The sequence below is a fragment of the Rhinolophus sinicus genome, chromosome 14, assembly GCF_057876585.1.
Source record: "Rhinolophus sinicus isolate RSI-liver-muscle chromosome 14, RSI-T2T, whole genome shotgun sequence".
NCBI lineage: Eukaryota > Metazoa > Chordata > Mammalia > Chiroptera > Rhinolophidae > Rhinolophus > Rhinolophus sinicus.
Window position 1 is genome coordinate 109,785,993 of NC_142514.1, and position 13,220 is coordinate 109,799,212.

Genomic DNA, 13,220 nt, shown 5'->3' on the forward strand with positions numbered 1-13,220 from the left:
ACTGAGGTCCTGACCACCACAGGTGAGATAGAGTTTGCAGCTTGAGGCTAATCAAGTTAGTTATTTGTTAAAACAAAAACATCAACACTGTTTTACAAATATAACAGGACTCAGACTATTCAAAACAAAACATTAATTATGTCCAGAATACAATCTACAATTTCTTGACTTACAAAGAACCAAGAAAGGAAAAAGACAATTAAGAGGCCAATCCTGAAGTCATCCATATGTTGGAGTTACCAGAAAAGAACTTTAAAGCAGCTCTTATAACTATGTTCAGCAGGTAAAAGGAAAAGCCAATTGAAATGAATGAAAAGATAGGCAATCTCAGCAGAGAAATACAAAATTTGAAAAAGAGCCAAATGAAAATTCTAGAACTGAAAACTACTACATCTTAAACTTTAAAAATCTCCTGTGTGGCCTTAGTTGCAAAATGGAAATGAAAGTGAAAAAAGTTGGTGAATTTGAAGAAACATCAATACAAATTGTCCAACCTGAAGAATAGAAAAAAATTTTTTAATGCATCAGAGACTTGTTAGAAAATATGTTATACCTTATCAAAAGTTATAAATATATATAATTGGAATTCCAGAAAGATGAGAAAGAGGGAATGAGACAGAATAAATATTGGAAGAAATAATGGTTTGAAAACTTTTCAGATTTGTTGAAGGACATAAAAGGTACAGATTCAGTAAGCTCAGGGAAAACAGGAGTATGACGAAAACTTCACCTAGTGATGTTACAGACAAACTGCTATAAACCAAACATAAGAGGAAAATCTTGAAAATGCCAGAGAAAAACAGCATATTACATACAAGGGAACAGTTTGCTTCACTGTGGGTTTTTCATCAGAAACTATGATGGTTTCAAAGATAGTGGAATGGCATCTTTAAAGTGTTGAAAGGAAAAAGCTTTCAACCTAGAATATTATATCTAGCAAAAACATCCCTCAAAAATGAAGGTGAAATAAACTCTAAGAATTTACTGCCAGCAGAACTAAACTACCAACAAAAAAGAAAGAGAGAAAGAGAGAAAGAAAGAAGAAAGAAAAAGAAAAAAAATGTTGAGGGAAGTTTTCAGCCTAAAGTGAAATGATATCAGAGGGAAGCTTGGATCTTTAGGAAGGGGCAAAGAATATCAGAAGTGGTATATATCTCGGTAACTATTAAGAAAATCTAGGTCATAATCAGTTTAAAATGCCATCAGGCTAGCAGCTCAAGAAGCAGTCTCTCCTAGCCCGTGTCTATAATATCTATAAAGAGATTTGAAAAGACTAATAGCTTTGAAATATAAAACTGACAAACAAATGCCAGAATCTGTGAGGAATTCCTAATAGAGTCAAATTGGGGAAAGAGCAAACAATGTGAACTTTCCATCCTTTACCTTGGGAGATTGAGTAGATCACATCTCAAAAAAGACCAAAAGGAATTTCCTATCTCTATCACTGCTTGTATCTTGATTCACAAACCTAAAATCTATATCTACTAGAAAAAATAATCACTGCACTTTGATTTTACAGATAACTATACATTTAAGTGCTCATTTAACATCATTGAGAGGAACTTGGAAACTATGACTTTAAGTGAAACAACATATAAGAAAACTAATTTTACCATAGGCTAATTAACATAAACACAAGAGTTAAGTTCCTATAGCATATTTCTGGTCACAAAAACATCATCAAACTTCCAAATAAAGACCCAAAACACTTCTAGTATTAAACATTGAAATAAATCTGAACTATACATACAAAATTAATAAAAACAAGTAAGATAATTACTTTCCAACCTGCTTATTCCATTTGAGGGTCATGGATGGCTGGAGCCTATCCCAGCAGTCAGGTTATAAGGTGAAGATGGACTGGATGACATTCCATCACAGGGAACACTCACACACATACACACATTCAATCATACAGGGACAATTTAGACACACCAATTGTACACATCTTTGGGACATGGGAGGAAACCAGAGTACACAGAGAAAAACCCATGTAGACATGGGGAGAACATACAAAGTCCACACACAGTAGCCCCAACTGGGAATCAATTTTTTTCTCTCACCAACATTACAATGAAATGATGTTGAATAAAACAACAATTTTCGAGGACCTACTGTATAGTAAAATGGGAACATTTTTCAAAAGACACAGGAAATATTTAAATCTGACAATGATTTATCTACAAGAGGAATCAGAAAAATATTGTGACTTAAGTACCTGGTATGAATCATAGTCTACAAACAAGTATCCAATAAAAGCCTGTTTATTTGTAGATCAAATTAGAACCTACCTTGAGACCACATTTTGCAAGGCCGTTAGGAAATCAAATTTACTTCTTTATTGGAACCCCCGTCTTCCTAGAGTAGAACCAGAATACAACAGAATTCTCTGTCTCCAAAACAGCTGAAAAACTTCTGATTCAGTTTATTGTGGTAACTGCTGACATTATCTTTTTCTATGCCCAGAGTTGTGCTTTTATATCCAGAGATGCTCATTCCTTGCCACATGTCGGGTGCAGGTGTCTTTGCTGTTATGAAAACTTTGATGCCTAGGAACAAACCTCCCTAATTGCTCCTTACAACCATTTCCTCTGGGGTCTTTCTGTTTCCTTAAGGCACCTCAACTGAGTGACATATGATTCCCAGCTCACTGTCAGGGATGACAGCCTCTATCCCCTCCCAAATTTGAGGGAATCTTTCCAATCTGCCTTGCCCTTTTTCTTTCTCTGAGATATACTTTTTCCCCACCCCACCACTACTGCCTGCCCTCCTGGCTCTTATCAAATGAGCTTAGATGCTTATGAAACTAAGGGTAACCTTGATTTTGGAGTACTTCTGTTTTCAGTTCTATAAAAATGCCTGAGATTAAGAATTACTAAGGAAGCGAAGTTTTGTATTCATAGAGCAACAGAAAGGGGAAAATACAAGAAGACTACACAAATCAATCTCAATGAATTAACCTGCCATATTTCTTAATCTGTTTCTTTTTTAAAGTAATGTATGCTGTATATTCAAACAAAGGAACACTAGACAGCAATGAGAATGAACAATCTAAAGCCACATGCAGTAATATGGATAAGTCTCACAAACATAATGTTGAATGAGAGAAACCAGACATACAATAGTACATACTGTATGGTTAAATTTTATAAAGTATCCAACAAGAAAAATTATTCATTTATAATAGAAGTCAGGATACTCGGAACCAGTGCCAGAAAAGAAGCACAAAAGACATTCCAAGGTGGTTTTCTGTTTCCTAATTTGGGTGCTGGTCACATGGGTGTGTTCAGTTTGTGAAAATTCTCCAAGCTGTACACTTAATCATTGTACAGTTTTCTCCATGTATCTTGTGTCAATAAAAAGTTAAAAGCTAAAAAACTACTGTGTTAAAGTGGCAATTTTCTTTAACTGCTTTGAAAAAAATTAACAGGTCAAAAGAAAAGTCACCTATTTTTCAACATAGATTTTTGCTAAATAAATTCAAGATTTTACATAAATGAACTAAGAAAATATGTTTAGGAAGGAAGAGTATATCAAAAACCTGTAAGGAATTGTTTAACATGAAAATTGTGTGGTCATTAGTAAAATAAATATAATACACTTTCTGATGACCAATCCTGGAAGATGACTTATGGAGAAAATTGCTAAGCAACAAAGTTAGAAACAAACTACAAATATGTGTTAAGTGTATTTTTCTGGAACAAGAAACTAAGTAGGGTTTCCATCTTCTTTAAGAAGTTCTGACTAACAAGACCATATAGAAATAAACTTTAAAGTATTTTTAACTTTAAGAATTAAATATAGCAGTGACTTCAGAAAAATTAATCAATACTACTTTTGTTGTAACTGAATGGATCTTAACCAGGAGATTATAATAATTAAGAAGTTTTGATTTTTTTCCAGTCAAGACGGCAAAGTAGATAAACGCTGTGCTAGCCTCTTCTCACAACCACATTAAAATTACAACTAAACTACAGAATATCCATCATTAAGAATCACCTGAAGTCTAGCTGAACAAAAGTCCTATAACTAAGGACATATAGAGAAGAAGCCACCCCAAGACTGATATGAGGGGCAGAGATGCAGAACGGGATCGTCCCACACCTACGTATGGTGGTTAAAACTCGGAAGGGATATCTTAGCTTCAGAGGACCCCCTAGAGGAATAATGGGTCCCAGTCCCACACCAGGGTCCCCAGCCAAGAGTTCCAGTGCCAGGTAGAGAAGTCCCCACAACTTCTGGCTGTGAAAACCAGCGGAGATTGTGGCTGGGTGAGACAGAACGTGGCTGGAATCCCAGGTGCTCCTCTTAAAGGTCCTGCACATCGACTTACTCGCTGACAGACTCCCTGGGTCTGAGCTCAAGTACTGGGGAAACAGCTCAAAAGGCACCAGGGACATAGGGAGAAACTGAATTGTTTGGCTGCAGGCTGAGGGCTGGCGGCTTTCTCCCAGATAGAAGTGCTGGCAGAAGCCATTGTTTCTTTGTTGAGCCCTCTACCCTCCCAGGGTGCAGACACAGTTGGCCGCCATATCTGAGTCTCCATCAGTTTGGCTAATACCAGTCATCCCACCATGGTGATTCCCTGACATCCTTCCCCACCCAACTTTTGGACCCACCAAAGCCACTTCCAGTGGCTTTTCCATACAAACAGCCTGTCTTGAGTCATTCTTAAAATCTCTCAAAGGTTCACAAACCCCAAACAAGCAGTGTTTGGTCTTGACATGCCCCATACCTCTTGCTGAGCATCCCCAAGCCCAGTATTCGTGACTGCTGACCTCTGTTCATGGCTTGGCCTCTCGAGGTACCTCCAAGCCCATGGCAGGTTGTGACCATCTGCGGATTGTTTTGTGGCTCATGCCAGGTGGCTCAGGGCAAGGCACAGGCTGCAGTGGAACTTGGCCTGCAGCAGGTCCCCTCCCAGGATGCCCCACGGCAGCACAGCTGGTGGCTGGCTTTGGACCAAGCTGGAACACCACCCAGCTGCCTCTGTGGCCAACACACCCAAAGGGCACACTGAGCAGGAACCAGAACCCTGCTAAAGAAAATCCTGCTCCATGGGGTCAGCCCCTGCACAACATCTCCTCCACTGTAGTCACGGCCAGTCATCACAACTATTCAGTCCCATTGACTTGCAAACAGCAATCAAGACTCACCTGCATCAGGAGGGCACACATAACCCACACATTAGGGACACACCAGGAGCACCTGGATCAGGTGACCAGGGAGACTGTCCACTGGGCCCCAAAGGACACCTACTACATAAGGCCACTCTACTAAGACCAGGATGCATAGCAATTCTACCTAATATATAGAAACAAACACAAAGAGGCAGCCAATACAGGGAAACAAAGAATCTTGTCCCAAATGAAAGAACAAAAAGTTTCAGAAAAAGAACTGAACGAAATGGAGACAAGGAATATACCAGATGCAGAGCAAAACACTGGTTATAAGGATGCTCAGTGATCTCAGGGAGAATTTCAACAAAGAGATAGGAGACATAAAAATGGAGATAGGAAACATAAAAAAGAACCAGTTAGAAATCAAGAATATAATACTTGAAATGAAGAATACATTAAAAGGACTCAACAGTAGATTAGATGAAGCTGAGGATCAAATCAGCGATACGGTACCAGACAACACCCAATCAGAACAGCAAAAAGAAACAAGAATCCAAAAAAATGAGGATAGTTGAGGGCCTCTGGGAGAACATCAAGAGTAATGACATTTGCATCATAGGAATACCAGAAGGAGAAAAGAGAAAACAAGGAATTGAAAACCTATTTGAAAAAATGGAAAATGTCTCTAACCTGGTGAAGGAAATAGACATACAAGCTCAGGAAGCTCTGAGAGTCCCAAACAAGATGAGCCTAAAGAGGCCCACACCAAGACACATCATAATTAAAATGCCAAAGGTTAAATACAAAGAGAGAATCTTAAAAACAGCAAGAGAAAAACAGTTAACTATTATACAAGGGAGCCCCCATAAAGACCCAGTAATCCCACTTCTGAATATTTATCGGAAGAATCCCAAAACACTACTTCAAAAGGATGTGTGCATATATTGCAGCATTATTTACAATAGCCAAGATATGGAAGCAGCCTGTATGTCCATCAATGCATGAATGGATAAAGAAGAGTTAGTAAATATATATTTTGGAATATTACTCAGCAATAAAAATGAATGATATCTTGACATCTTCAACAATATGGATGGACCTAGAGGGTATTGTGCTGAGTGGAGTAATTCAGACAGACAAATGCCATATGATTTCACTTATATGTGGAATCTAAATAATAAAAACAAACAAAAGAAACAAACTCATAAATACAGACAACAGTTTGATGGTTGCAAAATTGGAGGGTGTTGAGGGGTGAAAAAGGGGAAGGGATTAAGAAATACAAATTGGTTGTTGCAAAGTAGTCATGGGAATGTAGGGTATAGCATAAGGAATATAGTCAATAATATTGTAATAACTGTATGGTTTCAGATGGGTACTAGATTTATCAGGTGATCACTTTGTATGTTATGTAAATGTCCAGTCACTATGTTATATACCAAATCAGTATGAAACTATTATAATATCGTATGTCAACTGTAATTGAAAAATAAAAAGTTATCAAAACAAGAGTAAGGTTTCTATGAAGTAATTTACTAAATTACAATTCTGCTGTATGTATAAAGAAATAGAAAAATCATAGAATACCACCACACAGAAATAATAGACAACAACAAAAAGGCGAAGAAACAATGGAGACAGTCTTACCAGAAAACTCAAGATAGAATGATAGGAAATCCTCACATATCAATAATCACCCTAAATGTAAATGGACTGAACTCACCAATAAAAAGGCACAGAGTAGCAGATTGGTTCAAAAAACTAAACCGAACCATATGCTGTCTCTAAGAGACACATCTCAGCTACAAGAACAAGTATGGACTCAAAGTGAAAGGGTGGAAATTCACATTCCAAGCAAATGGTATCCAGAGAAAATCAGGTGTAGCCATACTGATAGCAGAAGAAACAGACTCCAGTGTGAAAAAGATAACAAGAGAGAAAGATGGACATTTCATAATGGTAAAGGGGACTATACAACAAGAAGACATAACAGTCATCAATATTTATACCCCCAATCAGGGAGCACTGAAATATACCAAGCAACTACTAACAAAACTAAAGGAAGAAATCGACCAAAACACAATTATACAAGGGGACCTAAATACGTCATTGACAGCTATGGATATATCATCCAAACAGAAAATAAATAATGAAGTAGCAGCCCTACATGACACATTAGATGAAATGGAAATAATTGACATTTATAGAGCACTTCATCCTGAAACATAAAACTATACATTTTTTTCCAGTGTACATGGAACATTCTCAAGGATAGACCATCTATTGGGACACAAAATTAGCCTCAGCAAATTTAAGAAGATTGAAATTATACCAAGCATATTCTCTGATCACAAGGCTTTCAAATTGGATATCAACAGCAAAAAGAAAGCAGGAAAACCCACAAATAAATGGAGACTAAAAACATACTTTTAAAGAACAACTGGGTCAAAGAAGAAATTAGAGGAAAGATCAAAAGATACATAGAAACAAATGAGAATGAAAATACATCCTACCAAAATTTTTGGGATGCAGCGAAAGATCTTTCTAGAGGGAAATTTATATCAGTACAGGCCTATCTCAAGAAACAAGAAATCCCAAATAAATAGCCTCACGTTTCACCTTAAAGAACTAGAAAAAGAAGACCAAATGAAACCCAAGGTCAGGAGAAGAAAGGAAATAACAAAAATCAGAACAGAACTAAATGAAATAGAGAACAAAAGACAATAGTAAAAATTAATGTGACAAAGAGCTGGTTCTTTGAAAAGATTAACAAAATTGACAAACCCTTGGCTAGACTCACTAAGATAAAAAGAGACAAGACACTAATAAAATCAGAAATGGAAAAGGGGAAGTTATAGTGTATGCCACAGAAATACAAAGGATCACCCAAGAATATTATGAAGGAGTATATGCCACCAAATTCAATAACCTAGAAGAAATGGACAAGTTCTTAGAAATATATAGCCTTCCTAGGCTGAACCATGAAGAATTGGAAAATCTAAACAGACTAATCACCAGTAATGAAATTGAATCAGTCATCCAAAACCTTACCAAAAGCAAAAGTCCTGGACCAGATGGCTTCACTAGTGAATTCTACCAAACCTTCAAAGAGGATCTAATACCAATCCTGCTCAAACTCTTCCAAAAAATTGAAAAAGAGATAATACTCCCTAACTCATTTTATGAGGCCAACATTACCCTGATACCAAAACCTGGTAAGAATAACACAAAAAAAGAAAACTACAGACCAATATGTCTGATGAATACAGATGCAAAACTCCTAAACAAAATTCCTGCAAATCGAATGTAACGATGCATTAAAAAATTATTCATCACACGACCAAGTGGAGTTCATCCCAGGGGCACAAGGATGGTTCAACATATGCAAATCCATCAATGTGATACATCACATAAACAAAATGAAGGACAAAATTCATATGATTATATCTATTAGTTCAGAAAAAGCATTTGACAAGATACAACATCCATTTATGACTAAAACACTCAATAAAATAGATGTAGAAGGAAAATCCCTCAACATAATAAAGGCCATATATGACAAACCCTCAGCTACTATCATAATTAACGGTGAAAAACTGAAGCCCTTTGCTCTACGTTCAGGACACGACAGGGCTGTCCCCTATCACCTCTGCTTTTCAACATAGTGTTGGAAGTCCTCGCCAGAGCAATCAGGCAAGAGAAAGTAATAAAAGGCATCCAAATTGGGAATGAAGAAGTTAAATTATCACTCTTTGCAGATGACATGATGCTATATATAGAAAACCCTAAAGACTCCACCAAAAAGCTATTAGAAACAATGAACGAATACAGTAAAGTTGCCAGCTACAAAATCAACGTACAAAGGTCCACTGCATTCCTATATACTAACAGTGCAATCTCAGAAAAAGAAATTTAAAAAAAATTCCTTTTGCAATTGCAGCAAAAAGAATAAAATACCTAGGAATAAACTTAACCAAGGATGTGAAAGACCTATATGCTGAAAACTGTAAGACATTTTTAAAAGAAATTGATGAAGACACACAGAAATGGAAAAACATTCTGTGCTCAAGGATTGGAAGAATCAACATAGTTAAAATAGCCATGTTACCCAAAGCATTATACAGACTTAATGCAATCCCCATCAAAATCCCAATGGCATTTTTTAAAGAAATAGAACAAAAAATCATCAGATTTGTTTGGAACCACAAAAGACCCCGAATAGCCAAAGCAATCTTAAGAAAAAAGAACAATGCTGGAGGTATCACACTCCCTGTCTTTAGCTTGTACTACAGGGAAACGATAATCAAAACAGCATGGTATTGGCAGAAAAACATAGACCGATAGAATAGAATTGAGAACCCAGAAATAAAACCACATAAATATGGACAGATAATTTTTGACAAAGAAGCAAACAACATACAATGGAGCAAAGACAGCCTCTTCAATAAATGGTGCTGGCAGAATTGGAAAGCCACGTGCAAAAGAATGAAACTGGACTGCTATCTGTCACCATGTACCAAAATTAATTCAAAATGGACCAAAGACTTAAGTTTAAGACCTGAAACAATAAACTGCATAGAAGAAAACATTGGTATTAAACTTATGGACCTTGGGTTCAAAGAGCATTTTATGAATTTGACTCCAAAGGCAAGGGAAGTAAAAGCTAAAATAAACGAATGGGACTATATCAAACTTAAAAGCTTCTGCACAGCAAAAGGAACCATCGACAAAATAAAGAGGCAACTGACTGAATGGGAGATTTTTGCAAACAGTGCCTCTGATAAGGGGCTAATATCCAAAATATATAAGGAACTCATGCAACTCAACAACAACAACAACAAAAAACACAACCCCATTGAAAAATGGGCAGAGAACCTGAAGAGACATTTCTCCAAAGAGGACATACAAATGGCAAATAGACATATGAAAAAATGCTCAACATCACTAATCATCAGAGAAATGCAAATCAAAACCACAATGAGATATCACCTCACCCCAGTCAGAATGGCTATTATCAACAAGACAAATAGTAACAAGTGTTGGAGAGGCTGTGGAGAAAAAGGAACCCTCATACACTGTTGGTGGGAATGCAGACTGGTGTAGCCGCTGTGGAAGGCAGCGTGGAGGTTCCTCAAAAAATTATGAATAGAATTACCATATGACCCAATAATCCCTCTCCTGGGTATCTACCCAAAAAATCTAAAAACATTTATCCATAAAGACAAGTGTGCTCCAATGTTCATTGCAGCTTTATTTACAGTGGCCAAGACATGGAAACAACCAAAATGTCCTTCGATGGATGAATGGATAAAGAAGTTGTGGTATATACATACAATGGAATACGATTCGGAGGTGAGAAAAGATGAAATAGGACCATTTGTGACAACATGGATGGATCTTGAGATTATTATACTAAGCGAAATAAGTCAGAAGAAAAAGCGGAGAACCATATGATTTCACTGATATGTCGTATGTAAACCAAAAACAACAAAAGAACAAGACAAACATGAGAAACAAAAATCATAGACACAGACAATAGTTTAGTGGTTACCAGAGGGCAAGGGGAGAGGGGAGTAGTAGATTGGGGTAAAAGGGATCAAATATATGGTGAGGGAAAGAGAACTGACACACAATGGGATTTATAGATGATGTAATAATACAGAGTTGTACACCTGAAATCTATGTGACTTTACTAACAATTGTCACCCCAATAAACTTTAAGTAAAAAAAAAAAAGAGGTAAATGGTACTTTTCCTGACAACAAACTTGTTTCTAGGCCATGATATTTCCATTGATATAACAAATTTGTCTTTAATGTCTTCAATCTCAAATTAAGCATACTTTCTGTTTGTATGGCACTTAAAGTTACAAAAACACTCTGAGATAATTAGCCCAGTTTCACAGATGTGGAAACTGAAGCTTAGAAATATTAAGTGATTTTCACATGTTCATATAGTTTTCATATATCCTTGAAACTAGGTGTTTGGATTCCAAATTAAGTACTCTTTCCACTATAAAAGTACCACTTGTATTAGAGTTGTAAAGTAAGAAAGTGGGTCTCTCTTGTATCCAACCAAGAGGTTTTAGTAAAGCTATACTTGACTGTATAGTTTTTCCTAATGAGGAGTTTCATCTCAGAGTTCTCCAGAACAGTTATGCCAGGTTGTAGTAGTGTGTGGCTACATCAGTAACAACAGACTGTTGATATTTCATTGACAATCTTAAATATGTTAACATAAGTGTTTTATGTGGTTTAATTTTTCTCTCCCATTTTGTTTGATTGCAGTTCTCCCGAACAGAAGGACAAATGGCTCTCTCTCCTTCAGAGGTATTTTTTCAGTATACATATTTTAATCTTTAATCTATAGTTCAATGAATTAAATTGTTCTCTACGAAGATGTGCCCCAAACTGCTCCCCTTCTCCTCAATAGAAATTGTTCATTTGTCCTCAAAATAGGCTGTTGTTTAGACTGTACACTAGCCACTACGTACTGTAAGTAATGTTCTCTCATTACATGTATTTATTACTTTCTAGGAAGGAGAACATTGAGGTCTGGTTAGATTATTTCAGACAGAAATTAGTCAATAATCTCTGCCATCTCGTTTCCTGTCTCCAATCTTCCATTTGGAGTTACAATTTTCTCAAAGCATGTATTAAGTTTTCATATGTGAAGGGTTTTTGGCTGAGTACCTCAAAAATCAATCATTATTACCTACCTTTGAGCATATAAACTAAAATGGTGAAATTAGGTTCATCTCTTACTGCCATAGTTCTGCCCTCCATTTTTTCCTCTCTGCTTACCCAAGCAGTGGGACAACCAAGATTTACACTCCACCGGAGAGCTAAATGAGAAGTAAAAGGCCATTGTTTTAGTTTGGTCTAGTGAAGTATTAGATGTGCTCCTGTGCCCAAGTAAGGTCCTGGGCCTGTCCAGAGAAGGTAGGGAAGCTTTGAGGACAAAACATCACCTAGACGTAACTAGACCTGGCTGTGCTTCTCAAACGTCACTTGAAATGCATCCCCCATTCTTTTTGTGCCCATGCCTAATGTCCTGAGAATTTTTTTTTCCTCTTCCAACCCATAATGTAATTTGGCTTTGCTGAGTCCTTCCATCTGTCTTTTTTAAAATAACCTATAAGTATATTGAAAATATTAGCAAAATAGGTTGATTTAAAAATAAGCAATTTAGCAAAATCCATCTGACTCAGTGTTGTTTTGGGCTGTTGTTGCATTTGATTAGATACATCAATCTAGAGAAAGAGAAGGACTATCCGAAGAGCATTCCCCTCAAAATCTTCGCCAAGGACATTGGGAATTGTGCCTATGTAAGTGTTTCTAAGCCAGAAAATTAAATTCCAAGTCCCTGCATCAGGCAGAACACCAGGCAGGTAGACAGACAGACAGACAGACACACTGTGTGTGTGCTGTGCAGGTAGGCATTTAGAAATACCACTATGGCAAAACGCATTTTCCTGGGTATGTGTGTGTCTTTGTATATATGGAAAGTGAACCGTAAAGAAAATGAAGCAAGAGAATTCATATTAACTGTGGTGTTTAATATTTACACGTGGAAGGAATATTGCTGTCAGATGTCTCTTTCTTCCCCCTGGCATTAATGTTTCTCTAGATCCTTTCAATAGCAGCTGCAGAGGTTTCCACTAAAGCCATTTCCACAAGGAGGTATTTCCTATTAATATTAAGCAATTATTTCCAATTATTCACTTCTTAAGTAGAAAGTAGTTTTGGGAAGTTCTTCATTCTTCAAGTTTTTGGGGATTGAATCCCTCAGGTTAATAAATGGATGAGCTGAGAGAGGTGACATTTTTAAGGGTTCAGCATGTTTCTACCTCACAGTTTGTATCATATTGGTCAAATAAAAATGAAGTCTAAGTCTAGTTAGTATGTGTAACTTGATGACTGAAATATAGTGCAAGTGCCAAGATATTATCAATGATGAACAAAATGAAAACTAATGAATATTTTAATTTTTGCTATGAATTGTCACACTTCACAGCAGCTCTAGATCACACAGAATAGTTTTGTGTGTGGAAAAACATGTAGTACAAACAGTTGCTTTTTGGCCAAAAGCAAAAGTTATG

The 13,220-nt window shown here is 36.7% G+C and overlaps 1 protein-coding gene across 5 annotated transcripts in view; it reads left to right on the forward strand.

Annotated features, from left to right (window-relative positions):
- The window catches only part of ARHGAP20 (Rho GTPase activating protein 20), a 153,043-nt gene that overhangs the window by 108,102 nt on the left and 31,721 nt on the right, over positions 1-13,220 (forward strand). For 4 of the 5 annotated variants that reach the window (XM_019715315.3, XM_019715312.3, XM_074335514.2 and 1 more), the window contains exons 5-6: positions 11,407-11,448; positions 12,362-12,446. In XM_019715315.3, the coding sequence (XP_019570874.3) occupies positions 11,407-11,448; positions 12,362-12,446 (127 nt within the window). The remainder of the gene's footprint in view (positions 1-11,406; positions 11,449-12,361; positions 12,447-13,220) is intronic. The other variant, XM_074335515.2, reaches the window with a different exon arrangement.